Source organism: Bufo gargarizans, chromosome 4 (assembly GCF_014858855.1).
Source record: "Bufo gargarizans isolate SCDJY-AF-19 chromosome 4, ASM1485885v1, whole genome shotgun sequence".
Taxonomy (NCBI): domain Eukaryota; kingdom Metazoa; phylum Chordata; class Amphibia; order Anura; family Bufonidae; genus Bufo; species Bufo gargarizans.
The window spans coordinates 18,579,819-18,596,351 of NC_058083.1; the positions used below are offsets into that span (position 1 = coordinate 18,579,819).

Consider the following 16,533-nt stretch of genomic DNA (forward strand, 5'->3'; position numbering starts at 1 on the left):
CGTTGCCCCGTCTGATGGACCTCCACATAGTTCACTCTCGGTCTGAATTCTGCATTTAAACGTAGATATATTTAGATGATGGGAACATGAAAAAAGTTTCCATCTTGGCAAAATAACCTGATGCTATTTCCATGATGGGAATTCTTTTCCCTGAACATGTAGCAGAGCTGAGCTTGTCATGTGTTTCAGAGCTTAGTCTGTTAGGTGTAGCAGTGCTGAAAATGTTGCACAATACAAAGATAAGTCTTCATTCGTTTTACATAGGACTGCAGGTAAACTGAATACATTATCTGCAGAAAACTGACTGCACAAACGTTACCAACCGCTCCTAGTTTACGGCAACGTGCACATATTTTTTTTTTACCGTCATAGAGGCAGAATATAGCAGTGGTGCAAGCCTGGGCAGTAGAGGTATAGATACTGTGGCCTTTAAACTGTGACTCTGCAGCTGTTGTGGAACTACAACTCCTAGCATCCCCGACAGCTGCAGCTTCAAGACGCATATTCTCTTGAAGAGACAAATTCGGCTCTGCTACATCTGCATCTTTAGTAAACAGTACAGGTAAGTGACAGGAGCTCCCTTGTCAGAGCAGGCTTGGACTTGCTTGGCTTTTGTCAGAGCAGACGCTGCAGGGCAGCCTATAGATGGGTGTATTGTTTGCAGGGGAACATAGGAGGGGCGAGCAGCTCTGGCCCATAGCATGTTAATTGCCTGGTATGTGCAAGGCCTGGGTTTCACCACTCCCTGGCCCAACCTCCCTTGACTTCTCATGCACTAGTTTGCACAGCGCCCCTCCTTCCCAGGATGAGTCAGTAAGCAGAGGGCGTTGGTTCAGCTTCCTATTGATGTCCAGTCTTGTTACGTAAGTGACAAGGAAGTGTCCTAACTGTATAGTAAACTGCCGGCTCCTGCTGAAACTTTCCTTCCATTATAGATTGCAGCGACAGGCAGGAGCGAGCAGCTGCCATCATCAGTCCAGGTCCAGGAACAGAGCCACACGATGAGCGCAGCCAAGGACACCACACAAGCATCATCCGCTGCTGCTGCAGGAACTGAGGGCCAGCATGACACCAGTGCTGCCAAGGCCTTTTATGACAGCATTGCCTCCAAGAAGAAGCCCAAGCTGGTAAGTACCCCCGAGTATCTGCAGCAATCCAGAATCCTCGCACCGCATTATAACTCTCTGCTTTACTTCTGCAGCCCAAGCCCCAGAATGCGATCACCATCGCTGTGTCATCCCGGGTTCTGTTCAACATGTTTAAGGAGAGGAAGATGTATGAAGAAGAAGGGGTGGAGAAGTATGTGATCTACCAACAGGAACATGAAGAGGAACCTCTCGAGACTGGGCCTGCATTTCCCTTCGTGAAGGTAATCTATGATGGTCACACTTCTCTGCACCTCACTTTTAGGCCCCTTGCAGATGAGCGTGTCCGGATTAGGTCCAGATGCGTTGCGTCTGCGATCAGGAAAAATCGTGCGAGTAGGTACGCAATTGCAGTCAATTTTGACTGCGTTTGTGTTCCGATGTTCAGTTTTTATCCCGCGGGTGCAATGCGTTTTGCACGCGTGTGATAAAAAACTGACTGTGGTACCCAGACCCGATACCAGGACTTCTTCACTGAAGTTCGGGTTTGGGTTCGGTGTTCTGTATATTTTATTATTTTAACATGGTTATAGGGGAAAATAATAGCATTCTAAATACAGAATGCTTAGTAAAATGTGCCTTGAGGGGTTAAAAAATAAAAACAAATTAACTCACCTCATCCTGTTGTTCGCGCAGCCGGCATCATCTTCTTCTTTCAGGACCTGCCAAAGGACCTTTGATGACGTAATCGCGCTCACCACGTGGTGAGCGCGGTGACGTCAGCGCAGGTCCTGCTGAATTAAGATAGAAATCTTCAAAACTGACTGCAATTGTGTACCTACTCGCAGACGCAACGCATCCGGACCTAATCCGGCCACGCTTGTCTGCAAGGGGCCTAATGGGATCTGTCAGGTTTTTCCATCGTCATCCAAAACTACACAATCTGTGATCCCAATGGAGCTTCCCATGGATCCTTAGACCTATGTGGACATTTGCTGGAGGTGAAGTAGTGATCACAGGAGTAGAACTTCTTCTAGTCCTTCGTTCAGTAACTCCAGGCCTCGTCCTAGCCTGAAATGGTTGATAACGGGGAACAAAAGCTTGCAATCAACTATACAGCAAATGCAAGACAGACCTCAGGGTCAGTGTCCTTTAACACCCTGTACACATTTTAATGCCCATCATTGCAAAGCTGAAGTTGTGATTGCAACCTCTGCAGGTTAGAGGGAGATTGTGATTCTTCAGGAGGTACCATTGGTCCTTGTGTAAATGTCTACCTAGTACCTCCTCCTACATAAAACCTTCCCCCTCAGCTGTCAGATCCAGCAACCCCGCCTGCAAGTTCCTTCCCATCTCACGTTCTTGACATTCTTCTTCAGCTGAAGAAACCACATTACAAATTTAGCAGAGAACCTGCAGGTGTGGGGGGAGGTGGCATTCCACCCACCATTGACATCTCTGACTAGAGAAGAATTTGGCATGGGAGTGTCTATTCTGGACATCATTTTTATATGTTACTTAACATGAAAGATTCTGCATTTATAGGACGCGAGCTGCTTTATTCAAATATAATTCTAATTCTCTTGTCCAGTCTGACATTGATGGTTGAGAGATATGGGTGACACTTTGGGCGTTCCTACAGTCTGATATATGGCTCCTATTAATTAGAATGGAAGCCATGGATGACATTTTTGGCCATTACACAGTTGCCTCCTACTGTCCACTGTACTACCTGTGTCTAATCATGCCCCATGTCATAATAGAATCACCCGTATAGGAGTTTTATTTCTGCCGTGTTGGTGCACACCTCCTATTTGTGGCACATCTCTGCAGATCCGTTTGCCAGAACTGGAATCCATGCTAGCAAGTCAGGTATAATTACACCTGGGCACCAAAATGTGAGACTTTTTGATACCAGTTTTCTGACATACAGGGGGTTAATAAATGTGGGTCGTAGTGTTTTTTCCCTAGATGTACCTTAAAGTGGGCCTGTACTTTGGGAAAACTTTTGATATGTCATAGAGACATATCAAAAGTTTTAATTGGCAGGGGTCTGAGTGCTGGAACCCCCACTGATCGCTAGAAGAGGAGTGAAAAACGCTCACATAGCGAGCCCTCTCTCCTCACTATAGGAGACACGCTCAGTAGATAGTCTATGGGCCTCTCCTACATCGAAGAGAGAGATTGTGATATGTGAGCGCTTCTCTCTCCTTATTCTAGCAATCAGTGGGGGTCTCAGCACCCCACCAATCAAAAACTTTTGATATGTCGCTATAACATCAAAAAATTTCCCAAAGTACAGAGGCACTTCAACGCTACTCTCCATGTCTTCCAAGAAATCATCACCTCTAACCAGCCTCCTCAGTCACACAAACCTAAGACAGGTTTGGTGGTCATATGGAGAGATGGGTAATGGAGTGGTCATGGAGAGGTGTTGTCTACAGTGATGTTACCACAGCAACGTGAATCACCAGGGTCTCATTGGAATATCTGTAACCCCGACCCTCAACTATCACATGACATTTATAGCACTGCTCTCCTCCTATCGGGTAGATGGACCGATTGGGCTCTCTTGTTTTCCAGACTCTGGTGCAACTGCAATCTCTGCATTCCCTATAGCAATGCCCCTGATAGCTATTATTAGAGTGTCAGTAGCAGAAACCATAGGTGGCATTTGACAAGCCCAACATGGAAGGGAATTCCACCTCTTATAATAGAGGAATTTAAGATATTTAGTATTCATAATCTATAGCTAGAAAGCAAAGCAGAACAACTGCTACAGTGCGTTTAGTGCCACATTTTTTTCACACCTCTAATCCCGCCCAATCCCTCCCCTACACATGTCCAATCCGATTTAGTCGCCTTGGTTGTCCCCCCTCCTTGCAACAACAGGTAATGGTGCTTCCACTCAGTGCCCTCTTTGTGTGGCCCACAGAGATGATGCCTCCTTTGTGCCTCTCAGAGTAATTATACCCCCTTGTCCCCCAGACTGTAAAAAAGCCCTCTCAGTGACTGCTTACAATAGTAATACCACCTTAGCACCCCCCTTCCCGAACAAATATAATGGCCCTAGTATTATTCACCTAGACCTTTTCCTATGACAAATAGAGCACATTACTCGAAGCACAAGCCAGGACGTCACTGCATCATGCCTGCATGCAGTGCATCGACCCGATAGGGAGTATTCATGGAGGATGGCAGGGGTTGTTGAGCCTCTGATGATAGTGGTGGCACTTGGAGTTCACAGTGGCTATATCCATTCTGGTGCTCCCCATGGCCGTGCAGTAACTGGAGAAGGTACCCTTTTTTTCTCTTGGAGGACACCCTGACCTTGAGGCTCCTGCCTGGTGGTATGGACAGCAACAATGATGGAAGTTGTAGTAATCCCTCTCTCTCTAAAGACACTTTCCAGTCTCTTAGCAGAACTATAGACATGCAATGAGGTTCCTATTAATTAAGTCTGCAGTTCCCGGACTGAGGGGTGCTGATATTAGATACAGTTGGCCAGTCAGTCTCAAAGTGTGATAGGATTCCTTAGCAATGTTCCCGATCACTGCAGCAAAGTCGTTCTGCCATAAACAAGCATAGTACCTTGTCTGAATCCAGTCCACTTCCTTGTGGGTTCTAGACCTTCTAATATCCATCTCTCAGGAGTAGTGATGAGCGAACTTCTGTTTTAAGTTCGGCGTCTAAAGTTCGGCTTCCGGTTAGCGGAGAATCCCGATATGGTTCCCGATATGGATTCCGACTTCCGTTGTGGTCCGTGGTAGCGGAATCAATAATCGGCCATTATTGATTCCGCTACCAGGGACCACAACGTTATTCGGAATCCATATCGGGATTCTCTGCTAACCGGAAGCCGGACTTTAGACGCCGAACATAAAACACAAGTTCGCTCATCTCTACTCAGGAGTGTTTTTGTAGTAGGGATGCTTCGCTTTGGTAGCTGAAGACTCAGAGACCAGGGTTCTCTGAACTTGGGCCTAGCCCTCAGGAGCGTGCACATGTAGGTGTTGTCTGTAGCTTGGCTAGACACACACTAACTAACCAGGGGACATACCTGGTCCATACCCCTGGCAACGTAACAACTTGCTAAAATATTAAGCATTAGGTTGTCCATACAATTTCAATAAGTATGTACAATATTATACACAGCAATTCATCGCATTTATTTGCATTAACTTACTGCAGCAGCACGGGTCATATGATGGTCATACAATGGTAGCAGTCCTTGGTAGAGGATATAATATCCATTATCAATGGTCAGATATTTCAGAAAGTTAATACAAAATAAAGGCAAAGAAACCTTCTTTGAAGGCCCCATTGACTGTCAGCAATTTCAGAGATTTGAGTGCTTTACTGAGAACCACACCCCCTTATTCTCGTCAGTGGAGAATCCAGTCCTGGACCCCATATATGTTGTCCTCTAGTAAATATCTATGATATGTCAGGTGATAACTTTAATTGGTTTTCTGCTCACAGACACCATGGGTCCAGCTCCTGGCATCTGGCAAACAGGTGATTGATGATCAAACTGAAGCGCCCACTATAGTTTTTCCACCCAGGACCGTGAGGCCTGTTGGTTCCCCCTTCATGCCCTCTGACCATTGGTCCAGTTTGGTACCCCATGTTTGCTAACAAGGTTGTGGAGGACAGGTTTTTGCCGCCCCCCCCCCCCCCCCTGTTTCAAAGGGGATGATACCACGCAGGACCAGGCCACTCTCTGTAAGGGCCCCATAGCAGTCATATGGTCTAGTTTTCATCATGCCGTAGTAAGTATGGCCCAGAAGGGTGATTTCAGTAGTGAGTCATTTCTTACCTTCGACCTTCTGTGCACTGATTACACCGAGGCGTTCAGTGTACATATTGTCTGTTAGGCAATGTAATGCCATAAACAGAAGAATATTATCGGAGTCCAATGATTGTTGTCTATAGAAACAAAAGAGAAAAAATGTAGCAGATATTAAAAAAGTATTACTCATAGTGTACATAAGTTGCAGCTATAATTGTCCTAAAATTATGATCAACAGAGTCCTTCTTACCCCCTCCAGGTCACCCAGGCATCCACTCATGTCCCTCTCATGCACACGACCATGACCCTTTTGCAGTCTGAAAACTGCGGATCTGCAAAATATGGATGCGGTCTGTATGTTGTCCGCTTTTTTTTTTTTTTGACCTTTTGATTTCAATGGGTCCGTGGTTTGCATTTTTGCGGAAAGGACATACGGATGCGGAAAGCACATGAATGATCCATATGCTTACTGCATCTGTATGTCCATTCCGCAAATAGATAGAATATGTCCTATACTTGGTCACAAAATGTGGAATACAGACCCATTGAGGTCAATGGGTCCACAAAAATGCTGATGCAACAAGGGCGGTATTCGTATTTTGCGGAAATGAAATTTTCGGACCGTAAAATACATATGGTCATGACCATGAGGCCTAAAGGGGTTGCCCGGGTCCTAGATATTGATGACTTATCATCAGGATAGATCATCAATATTAAATCAGTATGGGTCGGTCACCTAGCACTCCACCAATCCGATGTTCTCAGCATCAGAAAATACAGGCGATCAGTAGTAATTTGTGGGCAAACCCGTAAATACATTTTTTAGATTCCCTGCAGAGCCCCCACAGGGCAAATTAAGCATTGCACATTTCTTTATTGAAGTCGGTGGTGATGCATAAATGTGCCAGGCCCTTTAGAGTAACAAACAGTCTTCATGGCAGCTCCTGACTCTGAATAAGGGACCCCTCTCTATGAGCTAGAGCAGGGGTCGACAACCTTTTCAGTGCAGAGTGCCGATAAAAAAAAAAAAATCAAGGCTGACGCTCTCAGTGTGCCGAGCCATACAGGAAAGTAATATAACACAAATATGTGACATAAACCAGGTATTTACTAGCTATGTCCCAAACTTCTCAACAACGGTGCCTGACCTACATGGCTTAGGAGTCCGCCTTCACACTCGGCAGATATTGTGGCAAAAAATTCTGCAACTGAAAATCTGTTCCATTCATTTGAATGGGGCAGAAAGCACATGGATTTCTGTAATACCCATTAAGGTGAATGGAATTAAAAGGGTTTTCTCATCATGGACATTGGGGGCATAAGGCTAGGATATGCCCCATTGTCTTATAGGTGCAGGTCCCACCGCTTGGACCCGCACCTATATCGAGAACGGAGCCCCGCAAGGTGGTGGTGGTCCGGCCACCACCAAGCCGAGTCCCCATAGAAGTGAATGGGAGCATACTGCGCATGCGCGGCCCCCTCTCCCCTTCATTTCTAAGTGTCCGACGGAAATAGCTATTTTTGCCAGCCCCATAGAAAATGAATGGAGAGCAGCTGCGCATGCTCAGTGCACCCTCCTTCCCTTTCGGGGCTACGTTCTCGATATAGGTGCTGGTCCCAGTGGTGGGACCCGCACCTATAAGACAATGGGGGCATATCCTAGCGATATGCCCCCATTGTCCATGATGAGACAACCCCTTTAAAGAGGTTTCCAACTTTTTAGAAAAGTTGCCATCCGGCAAATATACAAACAGTAAAGCTTGCCACTGCTCCTCAGAATCCAACTATGGGATCAGTATATGGGGAACCCCCTCCCCCCCCCCCCCCCCGACCAACCATACACCACTCTCTGACTTACATTGGTGCCCCATATACTGGTCACCCTCAATATTTTAAGAGTCAGAGTTGCACCAATCACACCTAGACCTCACCCCCCCCCCACCCCCCTACACACACTGATCATCCCTACTGCACCCCCCAAAGTAGTCAGAGAGCTTGTTCCCCATTGTCCACAGCAATCATTTTCAGGCTCACTGCTCTTTCCCTCAAAGTAGTCAAAAAGCTTCCCTTCATAACCAGCCTCCCCTATCCCTCCAGCAGTCACGTTCAGGCTCACCACCATCCTCCCCCTCCCACCCCCGAACTGGTCACATTGTTCGTTCCCCCACCTCTCCAAACTCACAGCCCCAATCTGGTCACATGTTCATTCCTCCATCTCCCCAAGCTCAACTTCTTCCCCTCCACCCCAAATCTGGTCACACACATATTCCTACATCTCCCCAAGCTCAACCTTCCTCCTCCATCCCAAATCTGGTCACATGCTCGTTAACCGATCTTTCAAAGCTCACCATCTTTGTCCCAACCCCCAGTACATTCAAGTACCTTTCTTCATTTGTGGCAGTCCTGAGGACGAGGAGACATGCAGCAGCGAGGCACAGTAGCAGGCAGCCAGTAGCATAGCAGAGTGCCACTCTCTGCTATCATTCCTCTGTGGAGGCCGGGGAAGATACATGAGGGGCAGGCCTAGGAGATGCATTGTGCATGATGCGTCTGAAGATTTTTTCATTCAGCCATACAACACGGTGGCGGGGCATCCAACAAATGGCGACAAGGCTGAAAAGTTTTGCTGTCATTTGGAAACTGGCATGCCAGCAGAATGCGGTCTATGTGCCACCTTTTGACACATGTGCCGCAGGTTGCACACCATGAGCTAGAGTAGGGTTTCTCAACTCCGGTCCTCGGGACCCACCTACCGATCTGGATTTAAGAATATCCCACAGAATGAATACCTGTGGTAGGTCCTGATGCATGGACACTAATTATATCACCTGCTCAATACTAAGGAAATCCTGAAAACATGACTGGTAGGTGGGTCCCGAGGACCAGAGTTGAGAAACCTTGAGCTAGAGTGTCTCATAGAGGGCTTTCTAAACAGAAACAAAACTCGTATATTCAATGAAAAATCTATTGCCATATTATGAAAGAAACCAGTCATTTCAGGTCCATAGAGATTTTACATAATTGGCTTTAATGAGGTGGGTTCCCATGCTGTGAGGTGTTGCAACTGAAGAGCAATATCAAGGTTGAGACTTGTCTGTTCGGACCTGTTGGTATATGAGGTGAGGAGGTCATAATGTCAGCTTGTTCTACTTTAAAGACCAGAATAAAATGGACTTTTCTAAAAGCAACCTCCACTCTGGTGGTCCTGGTGGTGCATCCATGTCATGCACTTTTTGAAGGCAAACACGCTCGGCTGCATACTGCCTGCACAGTGGCGTAACTAGAAATAACTAGGCCCGGCAGCAAATTTTTGAACGGGCCTTCCTCCCCCAGCAACTCCTTTGCAACTCCCACTCCGAGGATAGTCAAGATAACACGCATCAGATGAGGCCTGGCAGCTAGTCCGTCCGTTTCCTATAGTGTCACCGTATATAATGTCATTGTAGAATACTGTTGAGGGGGCCCTGACAAAAAAAATCTTCTAGTCTTCCTTCTAGGTGGGCCCCTACTGAGTTCGGGGCCCCAAAGCAGCCGCTTACCCTGCTTCCCTTATAGCTACGGCCCTGCCTCTGCAGAAGCTGCCCCCCACACAGATCCTGGTCATGATTAGGATTGGCCACAGCATCGGCTGGGAGTGACGAAATCACTGATCCTGGCCATTAAGCCCTAGTATTGTGGCATTATTGCCCTCTGAACATCAGCCCTGGTGATACCGATTGCCACGGTTGACAGTTTGAAAGAGGCAGCTCCAGGCCTGATACATTTTCTCAAGTTTGTCCTGAGTTTATCCCACTTTGGACACAGCTGCGTTTTTATAAAAGGACTCTTCCACCAATTGGCCCCCATTATAGTGATCACTGGTGGTCTCAAGGGTGACGTTCCAAGCTATGATCCATTTCTCACCTATGCTATAGCAAGGGTACTGTGGCAAAATCTGTGCCGCATAGTATGGATTTTGCTGTGGATTTTTGCATGGAAATGTTGCAAAGTTATATGCGGATTTTCTTGCGAAAAGCGTGTGGATGAGATTTGGACAAATACCGTCCACTTTGCTGCTACTAAACCTCTGCGGCAGTGTTTCCCAATTCCAGTCTTCAGGACCCACCTACCGGTCATGATTTGAGAATATTCCACAGAATGCACTGAAAATACCCAATATCACCTGCTGAATACTAAGGAAATCCTGAAAACATAACCGGCAGGTGGGCCCTGAGGACTGGTCTGCGGGATATCTTAAACATTTACACCATGTGTGGCTGAGCCCCAATATCAGCTTTCGTCTTACAGCCCCCGATCACAGTCTAAATGTCTATGACAATTTATCCTAGGGTCGTATCATGTTCTGGTTGTTCAGAACATCACTTATGTCTATCAGTCTTCACCTCAGGGTCACCCCCTACTTGTTCAGATTACTACAATCATTGGAAACATGTCTTCCCCTGCAGTTATGGGTAATTGGCGACTTTTTCGTTAGTTTAAGATGACAGGTTGGATACAACATAGACAATGCTTCTGCGTATACCACAGATATTATAATCCCCCTCTTTACGGTCGCATTGCCAACCCCCATTCAATGTCTCATTAATCTATTGCTGATGGATGCTTTTATCCAGAGATTAAAGAGGATAGAGCAAAGATTTATGTAGTCAGAATTTATGGGGTTTCCCGTCTACTGTGTCAGGAGCTGCTGAATAAACAAGGTGTAAGTGAGAAGATAACTGTCAGGACCTGTCTGTAATCCGGCCTCATGTCTGCCTGTTGCGGAAACACTGTGCAAACACATTTAGGATAATATCTCGAATTATGTCCAGACATAGTCCATCATGCAGAACCTACCGAATAGCCAGAATGGACAACACAAGGTCTCTCTGGAGGGCCTGCGTTGTATATGAATTAGATACCACATTGATATCAATGGGCAACATGTAATTCTACATTTACCCTCTTGGGGCGCTGCAAGGAAATGAAACACTTGTTGTCAGGTTCCACTGCAGATTACAAAAAAAAAATCTGCAAACTATGGATGACGTCCGTGTTGCATCAGTTTTTTTTTGTGGCCCTACTGACTACATTTTGTAGCCAAGAATAAGGCATGTTCTATCTTTTGTGGAACAGACATACGGATGGGGGAAGCACATGGTTTATCATGGTTTTACAAAAAGATGGAACATATTTGGCCGCAAAATGCACACATTCCTTTTTATTTCATCTAAAATAATGGATCTCAGATAGAAATGGCTCAAATAGATGCCAAATGTGTATTAAATAGCATAACGGATGCTTAAAATACAGGATCCATTTTTCTCTTTATTTTTCTGTTGTTCTGATGGATCAGAAGAACGGAAAACTAAACAGTGAGGAGAACCCGGTCTTATCTATCCCAAGTACCAAACAGACTGTCCATTAACCACCTAACTGTTCTGCCCGAGCTCAGCTGGGGCTGTGGGAAAAGTACTTAAAGAGGACCTTTCAAGAGTTATGTGTTAGAAACTGATATGCTTACCAGATAGGGCAGAGCCTACAGATGCCAGCACATTTTTTATTTTTTTTTCTAAAATACCCTTCCGTTCTGACGCTGTGTCCCCTGCTGTTTTTGGCGCCTCATATGTTAATTTAGAGTATCGATACAGGGAGGAGATGGCCGGGATTCCCAATGGGGGTCTCCTTCTCCCTTGCTGTAGTGTGGTCCAGTTACAGTGGAGAGTGTCACAGCCAGGGAGAAAAAACAGCTAACATTCTCTCCGCTGTGATTGGACCACGCTACGGCCAGGAAAAAGGATATGCCCGGTCAAATCCTCCTCCCTGTACCGATACTCTAAATTAACATACAGTATGAGGCACCAAAAACAGTGGGAGATACAGCGCTGGAATGGAGGGTTATTTTATAAAAAAAATAAAAAATTCTGGCATCTGTAGGGGCCACCCTATCTGGTAAACATACCAGTTTCTAACACATAATCCCATGAAAGGTCCTCTTTGACTGTTCTGCCCGAGCTGAAGTGGTGGGCAAGTCTGTTTAGCTGCTGATATCTCCTGAATGGTAGCAGCTAGAAGCATGGAACTGGTAATGTTTGAAAGCTGGCATTTCAGGCTTTAGTCCAAACTAAACTGGAGATATCGCTGTTAGAAATGGAGTTGGGAATAATCACGGGTAAAGTCTGCTTTTACATTCACTGTCAGCTGTATTCACTGCATCCCGATTTCTAACAGTGATATCTTCCCATGTAGTGATATTGCTGTCATTAAGCCAGCTTTCCAAGAACACAAGGCCCATATCTCCAGCTGGTACCAAACCAGAGATATGAGCAGTAAAAACAGCCGCCCCCCACCCCTTCTTCTCCAGTCTGGATGAAGAGGGAGAGCAGTTGCAGAGCTGACAGCCTGCAGGAGGAGAGAAAAAATAGTAAATAATTTGGCATTATCATCATTGTAGTAGTGACCCACATAATAAAGTTATGTTACTTATACCACACAGTGAACACCGTAAATAAATTATACAAAATAATGTTCTAATTGCAGTTTTTTTTATCTTTCCCCCTAAAAATAAAATAATACAAATTATTCAATACACCATATATACCAGAAAATGGTTCCTAAAAAACCTACAACTAATCCCACAAAAAAAAAAAAAATAATTTGAAGAAAAAATTAAAAAGTTATGACTGCTAGAACACAAAGGGGGTAAAATATTATTGGTGCTTGTCTAAAATTAATTATATCACTAAGTGGATAAAAATGCAATAGTGACCCCTGAGTTCTGCGCCAACAAGATTTACTGCAGACACACATTAAAAAAGTGCAATAAAAAAAGTGACATTTTTGGGCGGGTTTTTCTAATTTTAATGTGACTGTTAGGAGGTTAAAAGGGTGCGTAAATAAAAATGTCTGAAATCTGCATTTGTCATTACATTGTGATTTATCAGACATTACTTTAAAAAAAGAAATGATAATTGTACAGGCCCCACCACCTACAATTTGAGGTCTCTTTTATGTTTATTTTAATTTACTATAAATTCTCAATCCGCCCCTGCCAAACAGTTTTCTTAACCACCTCCGGACCGCCTAACGCAGATGTGCGGTCCGGAGGTGGCAGCCCTGCGCACGACGACGCATATACGCGTCATCTCGCGAGGGCCGGGATTTCCTGTGAACGCGCGCACACAGGCGCGCGCGCTCACAGGAACGGAAGGTAAGCGAGTGGATCTCCAGCCTGCCAGCGGCGATCGCTCGCTGGCAGGCTGGAGATCCGAATTTTTTAACCCCTAACAGGTATATTAGACGCTGTTTTCATAACAGCGTCTAATATACCTCCTACCTGGTCCTCTGGTGGTCCCTTTTGTTAGGATCGACCACCAGAGGACTCAGGTAGGTCAGTACAGTCGCACCAAACACCACACTACACTACACTACACCCCCCCCCCCCCCCCCTTATAAACCCCTGATCACCCCATATAAACTCCCTGATCACCCCCCTGTCATTGATCACCGCCCTGTCATTGATCACCCCCCTGTCAGGCTCCGTTCAGACGTCCGTATGATTTTTACGGATCCACGGATACATGGATCGGATCCGCAAAAAGCATACGGATGTCTGAATGGAGCCTTACAGGGGGGTGATCAATGACAGGCGGGTGATCACCCATATACACTCCCTGATCACCCCCTGCCATTGATCACCCCCGTCATTGATCACCCCCCTGTAAGGCACCATTCAGACGTCCGCATGATTTTTACGGATCCATGGATACATGGATCGGATCCGCAAAACACATGCGGACGTCTGAATGGAGCCTTACAGGGGGTGATCAATGACAGGCGGGTGATCACCCATATACACTCCCTGATCACCAGCCTGTCATTGATAACCCCCCTGTAAGGCTCCATTCAGACGTCCGCATGCGTTTTATGGATCCGTAAAAAATCATGCGGATGTCTGAATGGAGCCTTACAGGGGGGGTGATCAGTGACAGGGGGGTGATCACCCTGATTACCCTGATCACCCCCTGTCATTGATAACCCCCCTGTAAGGCTCCATTCAGATGTCCGCATGCATTTTGTGGATCCGATCCATGTATCCATGGATCCGTAAAAAATCATGCGGATGTCTGAATGGAGCCTTACAGGGGGGGTGATCAGTGACAGGGGGGTGATCACCCTGATTACCCTGATCACCCCCTGTCATTGATAACCCCCCTGTAAGGCTCCATTCAGACGTCCGCATGCATTTTGTGGATCCGATCCATGTATCCATGGATCCGTAAAAAATCATGCGGATGTCTGAATGGAGCCTTACAGGGGGGGTGGTCAGTGACAGGGGGGTGATCACCCTGATTACCCTGATCACCCCCTGTCATTGATAACCCCCCTGTAAGGCTCCATTCAGACATCCGCATGCATTTTGTGGATCCGATCCATGTATCCATGGATCCGTAAAAAATCATGCGGATGTCTGAATGGAGCCTTACAGGGGGGGTGGTCAGTGACAGGGGGGTGATTACCCTGATCACCCCCTGTCATTGATAACCCCCCTGTAAGGCTCCATTCAGACGTCCGCATGCGTTTTGTGGATCCGATCCATGTATCCATGGATCCGTAAAAAATCATGCGGATGTCTGAATGGAGCCTTACAGGGGGGGTGATCAGTGACAGGGGGGTGATCACCCTGATTACCCTGATCACCCCCTGTCATTGATAACCCCCCTGTAAGGCTCCATTCAGACGTCCGCATGCATTTTGTGGATCCGATCCATGTATCCATGGATCCGTAAAAAATCATGCGGATGTCTGAATGGAGCCTTACAGGGGGGGTGATCAGTGACAGGGGGGTGATCACCCTGATTACCCTGATCACCCCCTGTCATTGATAACCCCCCTGTAAGGCTCCATTCAGACGTCCGCATGCGTTTTGTGGATCCGATCCATGTATCCATGGATCCGTAAAAAATCATGCGGATGTCTGAATGGAGCCTTACAGGGGGGGTGATCAGTGACAGGGGGGTGATCACCCTGATTACCCTGATCACCCCCTGTCATTGATAACCCCCCTGTAAGGCTCCATTCAGACGTCCGCATGGGTTCTGTGGATCCGATCCATGGATCCGTAAAAAATCATGCGGGTGTCTGAATGGAGCCTTACAGGGGGGGTGATCAATGACAGGGGGGTGATCAGGGAGTCTATATGGGTGATCACCCCCCTGTCATTGATCACTCCCCCCCTGGTAAGGCTCCATTCAGCCATTTTTTTTTGGCACAAGTTAGCGGAAATTTTTTGTTTGTTTTTGTTTTTGTTTTTTCTTACAAAGTCTCATATTCCACTAACTTGTGTCAAAAAATAAAATCTCACATGGACGCACCGTACCCCTCACGGAATCCAAATGCGTAAACATTTTTAGACATTTATATTCCAGACTTCTTCTCACGCTTTAGGGCCCCTAAAAAGCCAGGGCAGTATAAATACCCCACATGTGACCCCATTTCGGAAAGAAGACACCCCAAGGTATTCCGTGAGGGGCATATTGAGTCCATGAAAGATTGAAATTTTTGTCCTAAGTTAGCGGAAAGTGAGACTTTGTGAGAAAAAAATCAAAAAAAAATCAATATCCGCTAACTTATGCAAAAAAAAAAAAAATTCTAGGAACTCGCCAGGCCCCTCATTGAATACCTTGGGGTGTCTTCTTTCCAAAGTGGGGTCACATGTGGGGTATTTATACTGCCCTGGATTTTTAGGGGCCCTAAAGCGTGAGAAGAAGTCTGGGATCCAAATGTCTAAAAATGCCCTCCTAAAAGGAATTTGGGCCCCTTTGCGCATCTAGGCTGCAAAAAAGTGTCACACATGTGGTATCGCCGTACTCAGGAGAAGTTGGGGAATGTGTTTTGGGGTGTCATTTTACATATACCCATGCTGGGTGAGAAAAATATCTTGGTCAAATGCCAACTTTGTATAAAAAAATGGGAAAAGTTGTCTTTTGCCAAGATATTTCTCTCACCCAGCATGGGTATAGTAAAATGACCCCCCAAAACACATTGCCCAACTTCTCCTGAGTACGGCGATACCACATGTGTGACACTTTTTTGCAGCCAAGGTGGGCAAAGGGGCACCTTTCGGATTTCGCAGGCCATTTTTTACACATTTTGATTGCAAGGTACTTCTTACACATTTGGGCCCCTAAATTGCCAGGGCAGTATAACTACGCCACAAGTTACCCCATTTTGGAAAGAAGACACCCCAAGGTATTCCGTGGGGGGCACGGCGAGTTCCTAGAATTTTTTATTTTTTGTCACAATTTAGCGGAAAATGATGATTTTTCTTTTTTTTTCTTTTTTCCTTACAAAGTCTCATATTCCACTAACTTGCGACAAAAAATTAAAAATTCTAGGAACTCGCCATGCCCCTCACGGAATACCTTGGGGTGTCTTCTTTCCAAAATGGGGTCACTTGTGGGGTAGTTATACTGCCCTGGCAATTTAGGGGCCCAAATGTGTGAGAAGAACTTTGCAATCAAAATGTGTAAAAAATGCCCTGCAAAATCCGAAAGGTGCACTTTGGAATATGTGCCCCTTTGCCCACCTTGGCAGCAAAAAAGTGTGACACATCTGGTATCGTCGTACTCAGGAGAAGTTGGGGAATGTGTTTTGGGGTGTCATTTTACATATACC

At 46.0% G+C, this 16,533-nt stretch overlaps 1 protein-coding gene across 1 annotated transcript in view; it reads left to right on the forward strand.

Annotated features, from left to right (window-relative positions):
* The first annotated feature begins 727 nt into the window (after window positions 1-727).
* LOC122935737 (cytosolic 5'-nucleotidase 1A-like) overlaps window positions 728-16,533 on the forward strand; it is a 64,093-nt gene continuing 48,287 nt past the window's right edge. Inside the window, exons 1-3 of the mRNA XM_044291601.1 lie at window positions 728-863; window positions 936-1,127; window positions 1,202-1,369. Of these exons, the coding sequence (XP_044147536.1) occupies window positions 1,002-1,127; window positions 1,202-1,369 (294 nt within the window). The 5' untranslated portion in view covers window positions 728-863; window positions 936-1,001. The remainder of the gene's footprint in view (window positions 864-935; window positions 1,128-1,201; window positions 1,370-16,533) is intronic.